This window comes from Podarcis tiliguerta, assembly GCF_965153285.1.
Source record: "Podarcis tiliguerta genome assembly, chromosome: 13".
Taxonomy (NCBI): domain Eukaryota; kingdom Metazoa; phylum Chordata; class Lepidosauria; order Squamata; family Lacertidae; genus Podarcis; species Podarcis tiliguerta.
In genome coordinates, this window is record NC_139546.1 from 42,077,681 (window position 1) to 42,101,165 (window position 23,485).

At 40.7% G+C, this 23,485-nt stretch overlaps 1 protein-coding gene across 1 annotated transcript; it reads left to right on the forward strand.

The window, feature by feature from the left end:
* On the forward strand, positions 1–22,533 carry LOC310662984 (vomeronasal type-2 receptor 26-like). The gene is made up of 5 exons (XM_083410443.1): positions 1–179; positions 12,422–12,548; positions 17,387–17,456; positions 18,702–18,993; positions 20,291–22,533. Exons 1-5 carry the CDS (start codon positions 36–38, stop codon positions 21,164–21,166), a joined length of 1,509 nt encoding a protein of 502 aa, XP_083266569.1. The 5' UTR covers positions 1–35; the 3' UTR covers positions 21,167–22,533.
* The last annotated feature ends 952 nt before the right edge of the window (positions 22,534–23,485 follow it).

Below are 23,485 nucleotides of genomic sequence, written 5' to 3' on the forward strand. Positions count from 1 at the left end.
GCTATTTCAGTGCAAGCTGGACTTACCATGCCTCAATGCAACTTCTTTCTGCACATGGAAAATGCATCCCTAACTTCAAGTGTGACACCCAGTACAATCCAGTAGCAGTCATTGGGGGCCCTAGCTCTGATGTTGGTGTTCACATGGCAGCAAATCTGTGCATTTACAAGATTCCCCAGGTAAGATATGCCCATGAATCATACATCTCCTTTCTATGGTTTGTGGATATAAAATTGCATTATCGAAACAGAAAGGCAGAGCTTTCCACACTTTCCACATTGGAAAGCTCATCATTTTGTGACACAGTAATTCAGTTTTACTAGCGAACTGGAGGTAAAGCCAACCCCTTAAAAGAGATATGGACACATATCATGCAACACACCTACACCATGCAGCCAACTCACTAACCTGTTTTGACACACAGTTTGGAAAGCTCTGCAGAAAGGCATAACTTGCATGCTGCAGTTAATCATGAAATGGGGGAAAGGTTTATTGATTCATATGATATTTTTATTTTAAAAATATCCTGCATACATATGTTACTGTTTAACAATGGTCAAACAGTTCTTTCTACAACCTTGGGTCATCTTACTGTCATATGAACTTTCCCATTCACTAATCTATTTGGAGGAGCCACTCCTGGTGGTTACATGTCCTGCAGTGGTCCATCTTTGTGTTCTCCATAGTAGAACTTTTGTTGTGGAATCTATTTCATTAAAGTAAAATCATATGCGTGACTTTTTACTCAGTGCATGAACTGGTATCATTGTAATGGTTATTCTGGTACAAATGCAGCCAATTTTGTCTGCTTTCACCTGTTATCAAGCAAACATATCTGTATAATTTAATGTGGAAATAAATGCACATACTCTCCGTCCCCCCAACACGTTTTTCTTTTATTTAGCTTGCCTATGGTTCAACCCCAGAAATAAATGATGTAACTGAAGCTGTTTTCTTCCACCGGATGTTTCCAAATGTAAATCATCAATATAGGGGAATCCTCCAACTGCTGCTGTTTTTTAGGTGGACGTGGATTGGAGTGATTTGCTCTCAGGATGATGAGACTGGAGAAAGATTTGTAAACAGCATACTTCCCCTCTTTTCTCTGAATGGGATCTGCTTTGACTTCATAGTAAGATTCCCCAACCTATCCTTTTCCAGTGGCATTCCAAAAATGAAGGATAAGATGAACGAGGCTAAGAAAGTCATAATAGAAAGCACTGCCAATGTGTTTGTCTTGCATGGTGATGTTAAGAATATTATCATGTTGACAACACTACTTTACATGTTTGAATTGAATATACCAGTGAAGTTAAGTGGTCAAGTCTTTATTATGGTAGCCCAGATGGACTTCTCATCAGTTGGACATCAAAGTAGATGGAACGTAAACTTCATTGATGGCTCTTTATCCTTTGCAGTTCATTCCCGAGAGTTGTTAGGATTCCAGAAATTCCTTCAGATGAGAAATCCAGTTGTAGACTCAGAAGATGGCTTTATCAGGGATATCTGGCAATATGCATTCAAATGCATTCTCCCTGACTCTGATATAGGTGATCAAGATATGGAAGCATGCACTGGAAACGAGAAGCAGGAGACTCTTTCTGAGCCTCTTTTTGACCCAAACGTGAGTGGCAACAGCTATAGCATCTACAATGCTGTCTATGCTTTGGCCCATGCTTTGCATGCCCTGCATTCATCCCAAGTTAAACACAGACCAATGGTGGGTGACAGTAACTGGAAGCTTCTGAATCACCATCCATGGCAGGTAACCTTTTGAACAGGTGAAAACAAGAGAGCTCACTTTATCTATTGGTATAACTGTGTCTGTCTTATATTACTGTTTCTCTCTGTCAAATTTGCATGTTATGATGGAAAACTGTTGCCTTTGGTTTATCATCCATTTTACGAGTTTAGATTTTCTCCAGCTAATATCATTGTGGATTTGATTAGCTTGTCATTCCGGAAGGGCATAACTAATGGCGAAGTTGTATGTCATTTCAAACATTTACAATTAGCTATCTTGTTTTGGCAAATTATCAAAAGTTTGGGATCAGGTTGGGATTTGCAGCGTGTGGAGTGGGCTTAATCCTAAATTTGTTCCTAAGTATTCCCTGCCTTCTTGTGCATAAAAAGATCCCTGCTGCATCAGAACAGAGGCACATGGAAATCAGCATCCCAGATCCCACAGTAGCCAATCAGATGCCTACTAAAAATCCACAAGTAGATCAGTAGTTCACTCCTATTGCTGCCTATGATATTCTGAGTCACTGTGACTCTGGACCCCAAAGTAGTCTTGTCCCCTTTTCAAGCTTTTTCAGTTGTGTCAATTCCCAAAACATATGATTATGAATTCCTTTGTATTCGCGGAGGAAATACTTCTGTTTATCTGTCCTGAATACAACAACATTCAACATCATTAGTTGACCTAGGGTTTTAATGATATTAGAGAGGAAAGGAAAAAAGTATCTCTAATTGTTTTCACATCTGTGTAATTTTAAAATTTTATTACTACCTTTTCTGTTGTCCAAGATTCTCAAGGAAGTTGATTACAAAAAAAAAAAAAAAAAAAAAAAAAATGACAGCACTGTGACTAGTCAAAGTGTACTCACACCACTTGGTACGCATGGGTTTTTTTTTTCCTTTTAATTTTTTTAAAGGTCCACCAGTATCTCAGGAGAATTTCATTTAACAACAGTGTGAATGAAGAAGTTTATTTTGACCAAAATGGGGAAATAGGAGCTGGATTTGATATTATAAACTGGATTGTATTCCCCAACCAGTCCTTTCTTAAAGTCAAAATTGGAAGGATAGATCCACAGGCTGCTCCTGATAAAGTGTTCAACATTTGTGAAGATACTATTGTGTGGTCTAAGAGTTTCAACCAGGTAGGGTCTATGTGTCTTTTGGGGTGCATTGAACCATTGAATATTCAAAAAAATATGTATCTGCTACCAAATATTGCCCACAAAAGTAATCATTGCAAAATTGGGTAAATAGATTATGTAAGATTCTCTTTCCCTGTATAATACACCCAGAGAAAGGGAGAAACACATGGTTGTTTCCAGCTACAGACATCTATTCTGCCTTCAGTCCTAGCTTGTTTATTACCTTGTGGCTATGCAATAGAAAGCTATGTCATTCTGCAAACTTGATCAAGCCTACTTTTTTTCTGGAAATGGTTGTGATTTGCCAAATTGCTTCAACCAAAAAAGAGGCTGTGTGTTTTCCCACTTTTAAGACTGAAGTACAGCATGGAGAGGGAAGATCTGTCATTGCACTGGCTGAGAAAGTGCTACTACACATGTCCTTCCACCGATGGATACAATCAGAGACACTCTGCCCAACACATGGAGCATCACTAGAAGGGTAGTGGTGGTAACAAATGAGGCTGTTAAATTTCTGAGTTGATTGCAACTCAGATACATCAAGACATTCTTGAGACCCAAGAATGTTAAGACTTGTCAAGACTTAGTCAGGCCCTGACCTTCCTCTCTATGCATAGAACAATTCCTAATATATATATTCTGAATCCTTACATATTTATCTCTTTCCTCTATGGCCAGGCAGTACCTCTTTCTACATGTAATGACAATTGCCATTTGGGCTATCGTAAGACCAAGAAAGAAGGTGAACAATTTTGCTGCTACGATTGCCTCCCGTGTCCAGAAGGAAAGATCTCCAATGAAAAGGGTAAGGGATGCCTTTACTAAGATTATCAGCTTATATTCCTTTCCCTTTTGTCATAAAAGTGGTTTAGAATCCTAAAGGGGTAGAGTTTACTGATATAAGGTTATAGTTTGATACACCTAGGCTGGATCTACACTGATATGTAAAAAAGCTACAAAAAGCAAACCACCGTAATATAGCTCTGAATGCAATTTTCCATTGAGGATGGATTGGTGCTCTACAGCACCCTCTAGTGTCACATTTTTATAACACATTTTTAACATTTTAACTGCCCAGTGTAGATGAGTCCCTAGTGATATGTTCATGTTTAACTATTAGTGGTCAATTCAACAGCTTGGTGGAAATAATGAAAAATATTATACTCAGTATTATTTTTCCAGAAAAAAGGTGCCATAACTCACCATGAATACCTCCCTTGTTCTCTTAGAATTGCAATGATGCCCACCATTGGTTGCTTTTGGAACACACTTGCTTGTAGAGCCCTATTGAGATGGCACACGTCTCTTGCAGATTTTGACCAGCCAGGTTGATTAGTATAGTAAGCTACAATTTGGGGTTCTATGTACAATAAAGATTTCTATCTTTTTCAGACATGGAGGACTGCATTCAATGTCCAGAAGGACAATATCCAAATATCAACAAAGATTCCTGCATTCCCAAAAGTATAAGCTTCTTGTCTTATGAAGAACCTTTGGGGACCAGTTTGGCCATTCTGGCACTTTCCTTTTCTTTCATCACAACTTTGGTGCTTTGGGTCTTCATTCAGCATAAGGACACTCCCATAGTCAAAGCCAACAACCGGGACCTCACCTACACTCTCCTCATCTCCCTCCTGCTCTGTTTCCTTTGCCCTCTGTTTTTCATTGGGAAACCTCAGATGGTGATGTGTCTGCTTCGACAAACCATGTTTGGTGTCATCTTCTCAGTTGCTGTCTCTTCCGTTTTGGCCAAAACCATCATAGTGTTTCTGGCTTTCATGGCCACCAAGCCTGGGTCCAGGATGAGGAAGTGGGTGGGCAATAGACTGGCTTTTTCCATTGTTCTTTCCTGCACTCTTAATCAAGCCACAATGTGCAGTGTATGGCTTGCAACCTCTCCTCCATTCCCAGAATCTGACATGAACTCCATGCCTGAAGAAATTATAGTGGAATGCAATGAAGGGTCTGTCACCATGTTTTACTCCGTCCTGGGTTTCATGGGTTTACTTGCCTTTGTCAGCTTCACTGTGGCTTTCCTAGCCAGGAAATTGCCAGACAGTTTCAATGAAGCCAAGTTCATCACCTTCAGCATGTTGGTCTTCTGCAGTGTTTGGCTGTCCTTCATTCCAACCTACTTGAGCACAAAGGGAAAATACATGGTGGCAGTTGAGATCTTCTCCATCTTGACCTCCAGTGCTGGGTTACTGGGCTGCATCTTTTCTCCCAAATGCTATATCATTATCCTGAGGCCTGAGCTGAACAGCAAAGATAAGTTAATAAGAAGAAAGTAGCATATGCTAAACAAATTCTAGTAGTTGACTTTACCTATGATATAAAAACCTGCCCAATTTCTTTGTAAGTTTCCCAGAAGCTGAGGGGTTGAAGAGGATTCCACAGAAGGTGGATTCTACAGTGGATTCATCTGACTCAATTGGATCCTGAGTCCACTTCAGAAATCAGAGCCCTGTGGATCCATTTATGAGATATCTGTGGCCTGCCACACTGCCTGTGCCTGATAGTGCTTCTTTTCTTTACGTTGCAAATTTCTAGATTCAGGTAGATAGCTGTGTTGGTGCAATGCAGTCAAAAGAAAGAAAGAAAGAAAGAAAGAAAGAAAGAAAGAAAGAAAGAAAGAAAGTCCAGTAGCACCTTAGAGACCAACTAAGTTTGTTCTGGGTATAAGCTTTCATGTGCATGCACACTTCACCAGGCCCTTATACACTATATAGTGGGAGGGTGGGGTGGGGTTTTTCTCAGAAGGGTAGTTGGAGATGGGTGATTGACTCAATAGGTATGGTAAACCTGTTGACAACTGTTCATGACTGTAATTAGTCCTATGGGAAAAAGCATGAGATAGTATGCAGATAACCAAAATTAGTTTTAGCATATGTAATGAGACAAGAATCCAAAACCTCTATTGAGACCAGGTCTCTCCATAGTTTTCAGTTTAGTAATAAGTTGTGATTCAGCAACTTCTCTTCCAAGTCTATTTCTGAAATTCTTTTGTAACAAGACAGCTGCTTTGAGATCCTGTATTGAATGTCCTGGGAGACTGAAGTTTTCTCCTACTGGCTTCTCTGTCTTGTGATTTCTGATGTTAGATTTATGTCCATTTATCCTTTGGCGTAGGGTTTGGCCTGTTTGTCCAATATAGAGGGCACTGCTGGCATTTGATGGCATACACAAGGTTAGAAGATGAGCGATTAAATAAGCCTGAGATGGTATGTTTTGGGGCCCAGTGATGCTTTTGGGCCAGTGATGGGTGTATGTGGCAGCAAAGTTGGCATCTGGATTTATTGCAGGCCAGTCTCCATGTTAAGTCTGGTTGCTGTATTATTGTGGGTGAGGAGTTGTTTGTAGGCAATGAAAGGTCTTCCTCCCAGAGCTTTTTCTCATTTGGGTCTGTCTTACAGCAAGTTATGACAGACTCCAAAGAGAAAGTAACAGAACACCACTAGAAATCACATACATCTCCCCAGTTAAAACAGTTCAACACAACATCAGAGATTTACATCCTCTCCTAGCCAATGCCAGTTCTCTTTCTCAAGCTCTTTTATTGCCTACAGACAGCCACATTCAGATGATCACATTCAACATTTTGATAGCTATGTTCTACATATGCAATTGCTGGGCCTGGCACAATCACATGGAATGCTGGGTCTGTGCTGCTTGTGCATTGGAGGAGACCATTGCCCCAGTGTCCTTCTCTAGTCCTATTTGCTGAATGGGTTTTTTGCCTCCAAAATCTCCACTTTCCAAAAATGCATTGCAAACAATATTCTGGTTCTGATGCAATCTGGGTAAAAAGAAGTTAGCAATGCAAGTTCCTGTATCACTTGCTGCCCCAATGAGGAAAATGGGAAGCAACGTCCGCTGGGATGTGATAAGCATGTTTTCCTCTGCCATGTCTCAGAGAACCTGCAATTCTGAGTAAGATGTTATCTTCTCCGTAATGATCAAGTTCACCACAATTTATTCCACTTCATTTTCAAATCTCAGAGGACCTCTGATAACCACAGGAAAACAACTAGCAGGACATAACACAACCATTAATACAGACTTTTCCATGAAGAACCAGGGCTAGTGCGAATCAGCATTCTGTAAGACAGACTATCCCTGATACTTTTCACGGAATAAGCCTTCACTGCAATAAGTCCAATGGATCTCCATTCAAATCAGACTGTGCTGCTCAAGGGCATGTGAATGTTGATATGGAAATAGAGAAGATGACATTCATTAAGACATTTTCATGGGTGAAGATACTGTTCTTTGTGTGGCTGTCAGTTTTGCTGCCTCTGTTGTCATGCAATACTCCTGTTAATAAATGCAACATCAACAACCCTCCCTCTGTTCGTCACAAGTATTATCAGTCAGGAGACTTCATCATTACAGGCATCGTTTCTCAGTTCTATATTTTTTCTGATGAAATAACCTTTGAACAACATCCTTCTGATGAACGCTTTAATGATTATTTGTAAGAATTTCATTTCTTCTTCTTTTTTAAAAACCAGATATACGTCTGTAAAAATAATTCTTTTTTTACAATTCCACCTTTCCACGGATGCAATCTAGGTTCCCAGTATATCAGCTCTGCCATCTCCCTTATGAATGGTCACTTTACCACCCCCCCCCTTGTTAAAATCAAACAGGAGCATCCGATTCTGATATTTTGTAAAGCAGCAAAAGCATTTTTAATTGTATTTATATATTTGTAAGAATACTTATAAACTGCCAACTCATAAAAATATAAAATGTAAAATTGTACACTGTAAAATTTGGATATTATCAAAATTCAAATTATGTCGAGTTTTCAGTCCATATACTGTTTTGGAAACTGCAGATTAGGTTTAAAAATAAGAACAGAATTGAATTCATTCCCATTCCTTATAAGTGTTTCTTCACATCTGAACTGTGGCCATATAATATTTTTGTGCCGTACACTAATTAAACGTATTGTTATAGATTTAGGGGGGACCCCCCACTAAACCCTAAAATTATTAACTGGTATGTTTATTATTATTTGGGATGTGAAGCAAGAAATACAAGCTGCAGAGGAATTCCTAAACCAGCCTATGCAAAACGACCTGGCCAAGTTAGGGTCATTAAGGAAGAATACAGGGTCATTGGCAATACAAGAGAACTGTGTCCCCATCTCCCCACCCTGAGGTGTGAACAAAGACAGGCTGTGTGTGTTGGAAGGTTGTCCGGGTAACTGGGTGTGAGGTGACAGGAAAAGAGAGCTTTTAGCAAGGTGTGCTGTGAAGAAGAAGGCAGAAAAAAGGACTGGGGTCCATCTTGGGGAGGCTGGCTGAAGGCCGGCTTGGAAAGATGCCTTGGACTCCAAGGCTGCAGTGTTGTGGGGGACAATCCCCTCTGCAAATGACCATGCTGTAAGATCTGGACTCCTCAGTGCACACTGAAGGTTTAAATAGGGGAGAATAAACCATATTTATGAAAGCTATGACATTCTCCTCCATATTTCAGTTCTCCAAAGGAACACAGACCGTGGGTGAGGGCATGTTGTTGTTGTTTAGTCGTTCAGTCATGTCCGACTCTTCGTGACCCCATGGACCAGAGCACGCCAGGCACTCCTGTCTTCCACTGCCACCCACAGTTTGGTCAGATTCATGTTTGTAGCTTCGAGAACACTGTCTAACCATCTCATCCTCTGTCGTCCCCTTCTCCTTGTGCCCTCCATCTTTCCCAACATCAGGGTCTTTTCCAGTGAGTCTTCTCTTCTCATGAGGTGGCCAAAATATTGGAGCCTCGGCTTCACGATCTGTCCTTCCAGTGAGCACTCAGGGCTGATTTCCTTAAGAATGGATGCGTTTGATCTTCTTGCAGTCCATGGGACTCTCAAGAGTTTCCTCCAGCACCATAATTCAAAAGCGTCAATTCTTCGGCGATCAGCCTTCTTTATGGTCCAGCTCTCACTTCCATACATCACTACTGGGAAAACCATAGCTTTAACTATACGGCCTTTGTTGGCAAGGTGATGTCTCTACTTTTTAAAATGCTGTCTAGGTTTGTCATTGCTTTCCTCCCAAGAAGCAGGCGTCTCTTAATTTCGTGGCTGCTGTCACCATCTGCAGTGATCATGGAGCCCAAGAAAGTAAAATCTCTCACTGCCTCCATTTCCTCCCCTTCTATTTGCCAGGAGGTGATGGGACCAGTGGCCATGATCTTCGTGGGTGAGGGCATGGAACCCCCTTTAATCTTCCTACCGCTTGGCAGAGAAAGAGGGAGGCACCCAACGTTTGTAACAAGAAATAGATATGATACATACTTTTGAATGCCTTATTCTGGACAAGATGATCTATGACGTACACTTTGCCTTTCTTTCCAGAATGTTGCTTCAGAGCTACCAGCACATTGTAGCCTTGGTATTTGCTGTAAAAGAGATTAATGACAATCCACAGCTCTTATCTAATATAACCCTGGGATTCCACATCTACAATAGCTATTTCAGTGCAAGCTGGACTTACCATGCCTCAATGCAACTTCTTTCTGCACATGGAAAATGCATCCCTAACTTCAAGTGTGACCCCCAGTACAATCCCGTAGCAGTCATTGGGGGACCGAGTTTTGATGTTGGTGTTCACATGGCAGCTAATCTGTGTATTTACAAGATTCCCCAGGTAAGATGTGCTCATGGATCATGGGAGCTTATTAATACATCTCTTTTTATGGTTTGCGGATACAAAATTGTATTATACAAACAGAAAGGCAGAGCTTTCCAAATTTTCCATGTTGGAAAGTTCATCATTTTGCAACAAAATAATTCAGTTTTACTAGGAAACCGGAGGTAAAACCAACCTCTTATAAGAGATATGGACACATATCATGCAACACACCTACACCATGCAGCCAACTCACTAAGCTATTGTGACACACAGTTTGGAAAGCTCTGCAGAAAGGCATAACTTGCATGCTGCAGTTAATCATGAAATAGGGGGAAAGGTTTATTGATTCATATGATTTTATTATTTAAAAAATATCCTGTATACATATGCTACTGTTTAACAATGGTCAAACAGTTCTGTCTACAACCTTGGGTCATCTTACTGTCATATGAACATCCCCATTCACTGACTTATTTGGAGGAACCCCTCCTGGTGGTTACATGTTCTGCAATTGTCTATCTTCATGTTCTCCATAGTAGAACCTTTGTTATGGAATCTATTTCATTAAGGTAAAAACATATGGGTAACTTTTTACACAGTGTATGATCCGGAATCATTGTTGATATGGGACATGTGCAGCCAACCATAATTTTTTTCTGCTTTTGCTGTTATCAAGAAATCATATCTGTATAATTTAATGTGGAAATAAATGCACACGCTTTCCTTTTCGGCCACACTTTTTCTTTTACTTAGCTTACCTATGGTGCTACTCCAGAAATAAATGATGTAACTGAAGCTGTTTTCTTCCACCGGATGTTTCCAAATAAAAACCATCAATATAGGGGAATCCTCCAACTGCTGCTGTTTTTTAGGTGGACCTGGATTGGAGTGATTTGCTCTCAGGATGATGAGACTGGAGAAAGATTTGTAAATGTCATACTTCCCCTCTTTTCCTTGAATGGGATCTGCTTTGACTTCATAGTAAGATTCCCCAACCTATCCTTTTCCAGTGGCATTATAAATATGTTGAAAGAGGTGAATAAGGGTAATCAAGTTATAATGGAAAGCACTGCCAATGTGTTTATCTTGCATGGTGATGTCAAGAATATTATCATGTTGACAACACTACTTTACATGTTTGAATTGAATATACCAGTGAAGTTAAGTGGTCAAGTCTGGATTATGCTAGCCCAGATGGACTTCTCATCAGTTGGGCATCAAAGCAGATGGAAAGCAAACTTCATTGATGGTTCTTTATCCTTTGCAATTCATTCTCAAGAGTTGTTAGGATTCCAGAAATTTCTTCAGATGAGAAATCCAGTTGTAGATTCAGAAGATGGCTTTATCAGGGATATCTGGCAATATGCATTCAAATGCCTTTTCCCCAACTCTGAGACAGATGGTCAAGATATGGAATTATGCACTGGATACGAGAAGCCGGAGACTCTTTCTGAGCCTCTTTTTGACCCAAACATAAGTGGCAACAGCTATAGCATCTACAATGCTGTCTATGCTTTGGCCCATGCTTTGCATGCCATGCATTCATCCCAAGTTAAACCCAGACCAATGGTGGGTGGAAGTAACTGGAAGCTTCTGAATAACCATCCATGGCAGGTAACCGTTTGAACAGGTGAAAACAAGAGCAGTCACTATTATATTGATAGAACTCAGTATGTCTGTCTTACATATATCACTCTTCCTCTCTGTTAAACCTGCATGTTATGGCTGAAAACTGTTACCTTTGATTTATCACCCATTTTACAACAGTTTGTATCGTTGTGGATTTGATTAGCTGGTCATTCTGGAAGGGTAGAACTTAATGGCAAAGTTGCATGTTATTACAAACACATGATAACATTTACAATTAGTGTTTGTTTGTTTGTTTGTTTGTTTGTTTGTTTTAAGCAAGTTATCAAAACATTGGGATCAAGTTGGGAGTTGCAGCATGTGGAATGGGTTTAATGCTAAATTTGTTCCTAAGTATTTCTAGTCTTCTAAATGCAAAAAATGAACTTTGCTGGTGTATGTAGTTCAGCATCCATTATCCTACAATAGCCAATCAGATACCTACTGAAAGTCTGCCAGTAGATCAGCAGTCCACTCCTACTGCTGCCCATGATATTCTGAAGCACTGTGACTCTGAACCCCAAAGTAGTATATAGCCATTATGAGAAGACTTATTTGAAACCTTATGCACCGCAAATTTGCTGTGTCCCCTTTTAAAGCTTTTCCAGTGGTGTCAATAACCAAAATTTAAGATTATGAATTCTTTTGTATTTGCAGAGGAAATACTTGTGCTTATCTGTCCTGAATATCACAACATTCAACTTTATTTGTTGAGTCGGGCTTTTAATGATATGAATGAGGAGGGGGGGGGGAGAAATAACTCTATCTTTTAAAAAAAAATACACTACTGTTTCTGTTGTCTGAGATCCTCAATAAAGGCTGATTACAAATACTAATAAAAATATTAAAAGACAACACAGTTAGTGGTCAAGGTATATCACTTGGATCATAATTATGCATGTGTTTTTTTAAGGTCCACCAGTATGTCAGGAGAGTCTCATTTAATAACAGTGTGAATGAAAAGGTTTATTTTGACCAAAATGGGGAAATAGAAGCTGGATTTGATATTAGAAACTGGATTGTATTCCCCAATCAGTCCTTTCTTAGCGTCAAAATTGGAAGGATAGACCCACAGGCTGCTCCTGATAAAGTGTTCAACATTTGTGAGGATTCCATTGTGTGGTCTAAAAGTTTCAACCAGGTAGGGTCTATGTTTCTTTTGGGGTGCATTGGACCATTATTTAAATATTCAACAGGATCTGGTTGTTGTTGTTGCATTTTCAAAACAGAAAGGCAGATACATACTTTCTGAATCCTTAAACCTTTATCTCTTTCATCTATGAACAGGCAGTGCCCCTTTCCACATGTAATGACAATTGCCATTTGGGCTATCATAAGACCAAGAAAGAAGGTGAACAAGTTTGCTGCTACGATTGCCTCCCGTGTCCAGAAGGAAAGATCTCCAATGAAAAGGGTAAGAGAAACCTTTTCCAAAACTTATCAGCTTATAGTCACCTGTCTTCTATCAAAAAGGTTGTTCAGAATCCTAAAGGGGTAGTGTGTGCTGACAAAAGGTTACAATAGGATACTCCTAGTGATATGTTCATGCTTAACAAATAGTGGTCAGTTCAACAGCTTGGAGGAAATAATGAAAAATATCATACTCTAACCAAACTAAGTGGAAATTTATCTCTTCAAATCCCTATATGAAATTATCTGACACAGGGTTTCAAACTAATGAACAACTATGCATAGATTCTGGGTGTTAATTTTATTTATTTTATTTGCATATTTATAACTACACTTTCAAAGAAAATATAACAAATCAGTGTGCAGCATACAACACATTAATAAACACCAGAAACATATTAATAAGAGATGGTTGGATTGAAAAATAATAATAATATAACAATAATAATTTATAAATTATATCCCACCCATCTGGCTGGGTTTCCCCAGAAACTCTGGGTGGCTTCCACCAAGAGATTAAAAATACATTAAAACATCAGTCATTAAAAACTTCCCTAAACAGGACTGCCTTCAGATGTCTTCTAAATGTCAGATAGTTGTTTATTTCCTTGACATCTGCTGGGAGGGTGTTCCACAGGGTGGGCGCCACTACCAAGAAAGCCCTCTGCCTGGTTCCCTGTAACTTTGCTTCTCGCAGTGAGGGAGCCGCTAGAAGGTTAGTCTGAAACATATTTGTTGGTGTAAGATAACTCAGTGAGCTTCAAGGCTGATAGGACATTTCTTTTAGGATAGCCACAGTTCTAAACACCTCTAGTCTAGCACGTCTACAGTGCATTTGCTCTCCAATAAGAAAGGCAGCTTCAGTGCTTGGTTGAATTTCCTTTGATTGAAGGAGATCTACACCATTGGTTGCTTTTGGAACACACTTGCTTATAGAGCCCTATTGAGATGGCACATCTCTCTTGCAGATTTTGACCAACCAGGTTGATTAGTACAGTAAGCTACAATTTGGGATTCTATGTACAATAAAGATTTCTATCTTTTTCAGACATGGCGGACTGCTTTCTATGTCCAGAAGGACAGTATCCAAATATCAACAAAGATTTCTGCATTCCCAAAAGTATTAGCTTCTTGTCTTATGAAGAACCTTTGGGGACCAGTTTGGCCATTATGGCACTTTCCTTTTCTTCCATCACAGCTTTGGTGCTTTGGGTCTTCATTCAGCATAAGGACACTCCTATAGTCAAAGCCAACAACCGGGACCTCACCTACACTCTCCTCATCTCCCTCCTGCTGTGTTTCCTTTGCCCTCTGTTTTTCATTGGGCAACCTCAGATGGTGACGTGTCTCCTTCGACAAACCATGTTTGGTGTCATCTTCTCAGTTGCTGTCTCTTCTGTTTTGGCCAAAACCATCATAGTGTTTCTGGCTTTCATGGCCACCAAGCCTGGGTCCAGGATGAGGAAGTGGGTGGGCAATAGACTGGCTTTTTCCATTGTTCTTTCCTGCACTCTTAATCAAGCCACAATGTGCAGTGTATGGCTTGCAACTTCTCCTCCATTCCCAGAATCTGACATGAACTCCATGCCTGAAGAAATTATAGTGGAATGCAATGAAGGGTCTGTCACCATGTTTTACTCCGTCCTGGGTTTCATGGGTTTACTTGCCTTTGTCAGCTTCACTGTGGCTTTCCTAGCCAGGAAATTGCCAGACAGTTTCAATGAAGCCAAGTTCATCACCTTCAGCATGTTGGTCTTCTGCAGTGTTTGGCTGTCCTTCATTCCAACCTACTTGAGCACAAAGGGAAAATACATGGTGGCAGTTGAGATCTTCTCCATCTTGACCTCCAGTGCTGGGTTACTGGGCTGCATCTTTTCCCCCAAATGCTATATCATTATCCTGAGGCCTGAGCTGAACAGCAAAGATATGTTAGTAAGAAGAAACTGGCACACAATAAACAAATTCTAGTAGTTGACTTTGCCTATGATATAAAAACCTGCCCAATTTCTTTCTAAGTTTCCCAGAAGCCGAGGGGTGGAAGAGGATTCCACAGAAGGTGGATTCTGCAGTGGATTCATCTGACTCAATTGGATCCTGAGTCCACTTCAGAAATCAGAGCCCTGTGGATCCATTTATGAGATATCTGTGGACTGCCACATTACCCCTGCCTTGTAGTGTTTGTCAGATTTAGTACATCTCCCCCACACAAGACACAGCACACTGACAGCTTTATTACTTTCAGATTTGTTCAGCAATTACAGGATTCAGCAGTCAGAGCATCCTTAACTCATCTGTCACTGTCAGAGTCAGTTGACTCGGCTACCTTCTGTTTCCTGCCAAGGCAGGGTACTTTCCTCTTGCTACTCCACCTTCTTCCAGTCTTACGCTGTCCTCCTCCTGGTCTTAGGATGGCCAGTCCTGGAGTGCAGTCTACCCCCACCTGTTCTCCTCCAACCAGTTCTGTTATCTTCGTCAGCTCTCTGTTGCTTTGAGAACTGACAGGCAACATTTCAGAGCAAGAGAGGCTTATTTCGATCTTGCTGAGTGAAAGGCTCAAGTTTCTACTCCCCTCAGCTTGCCCTTCCTCCTCTTTAGAGCCCTCACTGTTTGTCAGAATGGGAACGTCCCTGACATGTTTTTTCTTGTGTGTGTTTTTTTTATTTAAAAGATGCCGAAACAGGTCATCTAGACATTCATAGCCTGAATCAGTTAGTGCACAGAGGTCCATGCCTTTATGCCCAGGCCGGAGCAATTTTTCACTGTGGAGGAGAGAACAGAGTGACACCTCTTGTGCTTCCCCACCTGAGGCAAGTGCTTCACCCGGCCTCATGGGCTCTGGTCATCAGCATACTGATTTAATAAAACCCCGTGAGGTACGTTAATTTGATAGGAAGTGGCTCCCCAAAGTCACACAGTGAGCTTCATGGCTGAATGGAGATTTGAATCCTGAACTCTCCCAGGTTGTGTTCCAAATGTACACCACACTGGCTTTATTAAAATAAAATAAGATAGTTTGATGTGTTTGAAAGCTTGCTTCTCTGTCTGTTATATTAGCTTGTGCAGGGATGGTTAACCAGAAAGGCAAACTAAGCATGCATTGGGTCCCAGGGTGGGGTATCTGTGTTGGGCTTGGGCAGTGCACACCCTTGAGTAGCCCCCCCCCAAAAAAAAGCACAGGGGATGGGGATTCTGCCTGCAGTTTTGGATAAAGTGCCTAGGAAATCCAGGGATTAGGTCAAGCCATATAAAACTGGTCCTGAGACCTGCATTGGCTCCCAGTATGCTTCCGAGCATAATTCAAAGTGTTGGTGCTGGCCTTTAAAGCCCTAAATAGCCTCAGCCTGAAGGAGCGTCTCTACCCTGACATTGAGGTCTTCTGGCGGTTCTGAGACCTGCATTGGCTCCCAGTATGCTTCCGAGCATAATTCAAAGTGTTGGTGCTGGCCTTTAAAGCCCTAAATAGCCTCAGCCTGAAGGAGCGTCTCTACCCTGACATTGAGGTCTTCTGGCGGTTCTGAGACCTGCATTGGCTCCCAGTATGCTTCCGAGCATAATTCAAAGTGTTGGTGCTGGCCTTTAAAGCCCTAAATAGCCTCAGCCTGAAGGAGCGTCTCTACCCTGACATTGAGGTCTTCTGGCGGTTCCCTCACTGCGAGAAGTGAGGTTACAGGGAACCAGGCAGAGGGCCTTCTCGGTAGTGGCGCCCGCCCTGTGGAATGGCCTCCCATCAGATGTCAAGGAAATAAACAACTACCTGACTTTTAGAAGACATCTGAAGGCAGCCCTGTTTAGGGAAGTTTTTAATGTTTGATACTTTATTGTGTTTTTAATATTCTTTGGAAGCTGCCCAGAGTGGCTGTGGAAACCCAGCCAGATGAGGGAGGAATTATTATTATTATTATTATTATTATTATTATTATTATTATTATTATTATTATTTACAGTTGGGTGAAAGCTGCCATCATAAATTAAGAAGTAGGAAAAATATATCCTAGTTAATTCCGTATTTCTTTATTTGTTATTATTAAAGTTGCATCATATAAGAGCTAAGATGGTTTTTGCCTAGGTCATCAAAATAGAGTATGCCATAGATATGCAGATTTAAGCATATACAATTTATTATGCTCCAGAGTCTGGCCAGATATGTATTTCGGTTTTGGTTAACAAAACTTGTATCTCTACTATTCTATTGACTCCTTCCCACCATATGCTGATTTTCAGAGCTTTCCTATTTTGGGGCCAATAGTGGCTCTTCCAGGATGATGGTGATAATTGTTGTTGTTGTTCTACTACTACTATTGCTACTGCTACTACTGTAACAGAGTTGAATGCTGTGCAGTTCTTGAAATGGCTGTACAGCATGAAAAACCTTCAGTATGACATAGAATCATTGAATTGTAGAGTTGGAAGGGATAAGGGAGATCATCTGTTCCAACCCCTCTGCAATGGAATCTTTTCCCAACCTGGAGCTTTTTCCAGCCTGGAGCTTGAACCCACAACACTGAGATGCTGTACCATCTGAGCTACCCCAGATATCCCATGACAATTAAAATTGATGACTGAATGCAGAAGCATTCTAGATTTGAAAAGCTGAATGACAATCTGGAATGTGGGACCACTGCTGGGTTGTTGTTTTTTAAAATGTACATTCATTTGCTAGTTTTATTAGATTTTTATGTTACCTGATTATATAGTTGTGACCTGCCCTGTGAACCTAAGGTCAAGGGCAGCCAAGAAATTTCATAAATTAATAAATAAATGTTTTACGCCACCCCCAGAAATATAGCTCTTGCACACTGTTTTCTATTTTGGTCTCTCTGCATACTGTTTCTGTTCCTCTAGGTGGAGACCAGAGGAGAATTTTAATGAACTATGAAAAACATGTTTTGTCTGGCAACGTCTATACAACTGGGTGGGTCTAGCTGTCCTTTTCATTTCCTACAATCCTCTTACGCAGTGTTTCTCTGAGGCCTTGTAGGTTAAAATGGTGTCCCATGAGATGGGTTGTAACAGTGTAGGACGATAGGCCCTGCCCAACGATAGGCCCTGCCAGAGGGCTGTTTGCCAAGGAACCTTCCAACCCAACCACACCCTTCCACCACAGGGATGAGATCAGCATCCTGTTGAGATATGAGAGTTCTGTGTTGTCTACAATGGCTCATAGAGCATGCTATAGCCAAGAGATGATTATCCTCCCTGTAATTATTCAATCAACTAGGATTGTGCCTAATCTTCTCCTTAGATAATTCCACTAGCAACTAGCAAACTATAAGTAATGAACTGATGCCTAGAGGCAAGATTTTCATGCAAGATGGTGGGGCTTGTGATGGTTGCGTTAGTGCTGATGCCTCAGGTATCATGCAATATTCATCTTGCTAACTGTACCATCAGCAGCCTTCCTATACTTCACAAGTATTATCTGCCAGGAGAGTTCCTCATTGCCGGCATCCTTTCTCAGATCTACGTTTTCTCCAACCCGATAAGCTTCACTATGCATCCCTCTGAGGAACTGCTTGATCAGACTGTGTAAGCACTTATTTTGATTCTTTCACCATGTCATCCTTCCAGATACTATTATCTAGCAAGCGAATACTGGCTTTACTTTCAATGTGATGCAAAAACACTTTAAATGCAATGCTGCAGCTCATTGTCTCCTCTTACCAGTAAAACAGTGCCTTATAGCCAACTAAGTCATAGAGCAGAGCATCTGAAACCAATAGAGTGAAGTCTACTCTTATTATGACTAATGTTGGCTATTAACTTATTCCATCCACCCTGAAGCTATATCACTGTTATTATTACAATTGCTGCTAGTAGCAGGAGTACTAGTGCCACCAGTAGAAGTAGTGGTAGTAGTAGTAGATTTAGCTAGCATCCTGCAATCATAGATCAATTTACCCCATTGATTCCCTTGAAACCCTGCAGTCCATAATTACATTCCATGGTAGTGTTCTTGCTCAGTGCAGGTATGAGGTTTCCTATAATAAATGATATATACTGAGTTCTAACTATCGCACCAAAACATGCCGGACACACACACACACACACACACACACACACACTTAGCCTTGGATAGTAATATTTATTTATATATTGAATTGAAATGCGGCAAGTAGCATATTCTAAAAGTGATGCGGCCTGCAACTCTTCATTCTAGGATCTTGATGCAGAACTACCAGCACATCTTGGCCTTGTTATTTGCTATAAATGAGATCAATGAAAATCCCTTGATTTTACCAAATGTCACATTAGGCTTGAACATCTTCAATAGCCATTTCAGTCCAAGCTGGACCTATCTTGCCTCACTGGAGCTGCTCTCCACACAAGACAGGTCAGTCCCCAACTATAAATGTGATGGTCGGGACAATACAATAGCAGTCATTGGTGGACCTGAGGCTGAGATAGGTTTCCATATGGCAACCATCCTGAGCAACTACAAGATCCCCCAGGTAAGATATGAAATGTGGGAGCTGAACAAGCCATTGACTTTTCTCTTTCCTTTTAGTTATGGCTCTGTAACACTGAGCTGGTTAGCTTTGCTGGTTAGAGTGTGATGTTACATGTTCAGTCTCATTAGGAGCCAACTGAATCTTAGGGGAAGGATGCCAGCTTAGTATCTGTTTTCAGGCAGAAGGTTTCAGCCATATCCAGGTAGGGATGGAAAAGGACTTATGCCTGAAACCCTGGAGAGTTGCTGTCAGTCAGTGTGGACAATACTGTCTATTACATTATTGGGCACTGAGTTGTAAATTAATTCCAAGCAAGCAGCTCTGGTTTTATCTATACTGTCATTTAACGTGGATAGTAAGCTTTCTGTACCTTCATTAATTCTCTGTTGTCCATATCACATTCTCCTCCAAATCACTGCTTTCCCTACATTCATATTTTCTCATGCCCTCTCCTTTTGGAGTACACCTTGTGTGAGAAAATATGGACTAAAGGAGGGGAATGTGTTGCAAGGAGAAAGTCATATGGACAGCAGAGGTTTATTGGAGGTACAGGAAGTTTGCTATCCACAATAAATGACAGTATGGATGAGCCCTCAGTGGTGTTAGGAAATTATTTTGACTTTGTGTCTGTGGAAAGCTGGCTGAAGAAGTTCCATGATGATACAGGATTCAATCCCCTTGGGTCTGTACCATCTCATCAAGCAGACCCTGAATGCAAGTATTCTCAGAATCTCCTACTGTAAACTTGTAAGAACCACACAGAGATTTTATGAAAGGCAGTACAGAAATGTTTTAAGATAAATAAAATAGTCAATCAACACCTGGTGAGCACTGATTTGGGGATGACTGTTCTGTGGAGTAAAGGACATATTTGCCAAAAGTGTAGTTTTGGGATCTCATCACAATAAGAGAGATGAAGAAATGTTTGAATTCTCCTTATTGCATAAGTTGTTATTAACCCAAAGAAAATATAGCCACGTTCCCTGCTGTGGCCATCAAAACAAGGGAACAATTACTGAAGGCAGTATGAGTGCTGAATCAAAATAGTATGCACTTCTTAACTATAGTTGTTCATGGATTTTGTTATAATCCCATTTTAAAAGGCACAACGTGTGTGCTTGTACCTTATATTTTTTCTCTTCTGTGTTCATTGAAATGTGGATTGTAGCTTTGCTGGCGTGTGGGGACAAACACTGCATTACTGTTTGGCAATTTTATTGGTTAGTATGCATTCACAGAGAAACTTCAGTATGGAAATAAGCTTGTCATCTTTCCCACCCTCTGTTATTTTCTATAGTTCACATATGGTTCTGCTCCTGCGATAAATGACCAGAATCAAGGAGCTTTCTTTCACTGGATGTTTCCAGATGGGTCCTATCAATATTGGGGCATTCTCCAGGTACTGCAGCATTTCCAATGGACATGGGTTGGAGTGCTTTTTCAGGATGATGACAATGGAAATAAGTTTGTACAGAATGTGCTTCCCGTGTTTTCTCAGAGTGGTATATGCTTTGACTTTATAGAAAGATTCCCAGCAATACCTTTTTACTGTGATTTTTCTCAATTGGTAGATGAAACAGTTGGAACACTTAAGGTCATCATGAGAGCAACAGCCAATGTATTGGTCTTACACAGTGAAATCCAGGGCATGATGACTTTGAGGATGTTGCTCCAGTTTTCAGAATATGAAGAGCTGCCAACAAAGACCAAAGTCTGGATCATGACAGCCCCAATGGATTTCACATCAGTCAACATACAAAGACTGTGGAATATAGACTTCCTCCATGGTGCTATGTCCTTTGCAGTTCACTCAAATGAGGTGTTGGGCTTCCAGAAATTTATTCAGAACCAAAGCCCCACCTCAAGAAAGCAAGATGGATTCATCCAAATCTTCTGGGAGCAGACATTTAGCTGTTTGTTCCCCAACTCGAGGACAGATAAGCAGTATGAGAAAAATTGCACTGGGGAGGAGCAGCTGGAAACCCTTCCTGCATCGGTTTTTGAAATAGGCATGACTGTCCACAGCTATGGTATCTACAATGCTGCCTATGCTCTGGCTCACGCTTTTCATGCCATGCAGTTATCCGAATTTAGACATAGAAGACAAGGAAAGCAAAAGCTTCTGAATCAACAGCTGTGGCAGGTAACATCATGGACAGATGAATGCAAATGAGCTCATAATGTTTGTGGGTTCATGGACAGTCAAAGCCAAAGTAGTGCCCTGAAGGTGTGGTTGAACTCTAGCTTCCATCAGCCCCAGCCAGCATGTCCAATACTCAGGGATGGTTTGTTAGAGTCCAACACCATCTGGAGGGGCACAACATTGGCTACCTTTGTCTTGTAATGTTGTCTACCAAAATGTACTTTTGTCATGAGATCCCTTTCTCATCAGTTTATTGGCATTCCTCTTCACAGTAAGACGACAGTGATGATCATGGTTGTTTTGGTTATCATCCCTAATCAGTATATGCAAATATTATAAAACTCACAATTTTGGGAAGATTTCAAAATTGTGCTATGTTGATTGTTCTGTCCGGGCAATCATTTTGGCTTGCCAAATGGGACTATCATCCATCTCCTCTCCCCTTGCACTGCTCTGAGGGTTCTCCTGCCCTCTAGAGAAAATTTGGGGACATGGAAGAGGAAAGCCCTGTTACGCAAGCAAAAGTCCTTGTGTCAGCTTCTGATGATGGAACTCATTAGTTGAATCCCACCCATTATTTATTGGTAAGAGATATAACATTATGTGATTAGTTAATGAATATGTATTGCATGAAGGGAACCACACTGTTCTTACAACTCACTAAAAGTGGTCTCAATGGTAGAGCATCTGCTGGTGAAGATTTAAGATTCAATGCCCAGCATCTCCAGGTAGGGTTAGGAGACACCCAAATCTGAAACTTTGGAAAGCCATTGCCAGCCAGTGTAAAAATGCTGAACTAGATGAAGCAATGCTCTGATACAGGCAGTTTCCTGTGTTCTTATACGCTCAGCTCCTGAGCCTCCATTCATTTCTATATTGCCTCTTTTTGATGAGAGAAAGAATTCTGTGCTTCTTTACTGACTCTGGATTTATTGATTTTTTTTTTAAAAAGAACTCTTTCTGTGTGTTTAAGTTTAGAAGCCAGCTTTTTTAGGATAGCTGTGCCATGTTTTATCTTTTGAAGCCATTTTTTTATGCTATGGTAGCCCTTTAATTCAAAAATGGAATCTCACTACTTCAAAGATCAAATTGTTCTTCTGGTGTACTAAAGAGTGTGCCGGTATGTATGTTATGCCATTGTTGTATATTGGAACTGAGTATGTAACTATTACTACTAGTAGCAGCCTACATATAACTTTTAAAAAGATCAGAAATAAATGTATTCTCTCTAATTTTGTGTCCTGCTCCCATGGCAGCCATTTTGTGACTGGCACTCATAGTAAATCCTCAAAATTAGAAATGTGTGCTAGTCCAAAAAAGGTTGGTTGAGAAAAGTTGCTGAGTTGAGTTAAGCACCCCTTTTAAAAACCTAATATATTGCATAAGCAAACCTAAAAGTCAAATCAATCTTTATTCCGGTCCAGAGACCCAACAAATCATTACAAAGCAATGCACAATTCATACAGCCTACCTCCAGGTTTTCAAGATGGCGTCATTAGTGGTAGCATCAACTTGAGCTCTGCATCAGTTGATGTGGTTTTTATTATTTTTATTAGTCTTTTATTAGCTTTTAACAGCCGTAGTATTTTATCTCTGTCATTTGGCAGCTATTATATTCACAAAGCTTGAGTTAAGGGCTTGAGTTAAAAGTCCTAGAGAAAGTCTCGGAGAAAGCCTTAATTAGCTCCAGCTCAACTAAAAGAGTAAGCCTGAGCATTATCTTGTTATGGCAATGGTTTACACACACACACACACACACACACACACACACACACAAAGGCTTCTCCTTTCAAGAAACCCATTTGGTATTCTGCCTTTTCTATTTCTGTTCTTTAAGAAGTGAGCTTAGTTGGAAAAGCTGTTTCCCTCATTCTGCTATGCTAAGGGTAGCCAATGTCATGCCCTTCAGATACACACATAGATTCATTTTAAAAAATGAAATTAGAACTTACGGAAACTTTCCTAGAGTATTTCCAGAATGATATTTTAAAAATATTGTTATATCACCAGTGCCAGGGACAGAAGTGGCTTGTCGGGTGAAGTGGAGCTGCTACTCTAGATTCCCAGCAAATAGGTCACTGCTGCTTACCATGTGAGAGGGTGAGAAGGTTGGTGTGGTTCAAACACATCAGCAGGAGCAGTTTGTACCATAATGACCTCTCTGCTGCCTTCTGTCCCCACCTCCTGCTGAGCAAGTGTTTTCACCTGCCAGGAAGCAGGTAGAAGCTCTGTCCCAGCTGATGAGTCAATTCCAGGTTAAGTAGATTTGAACAGAACTGAAGTTTATCCACTACCAATTGGTAGGCTATCAGGTGATCATAGGTACTTATTTGACATGCTATCAAAGGA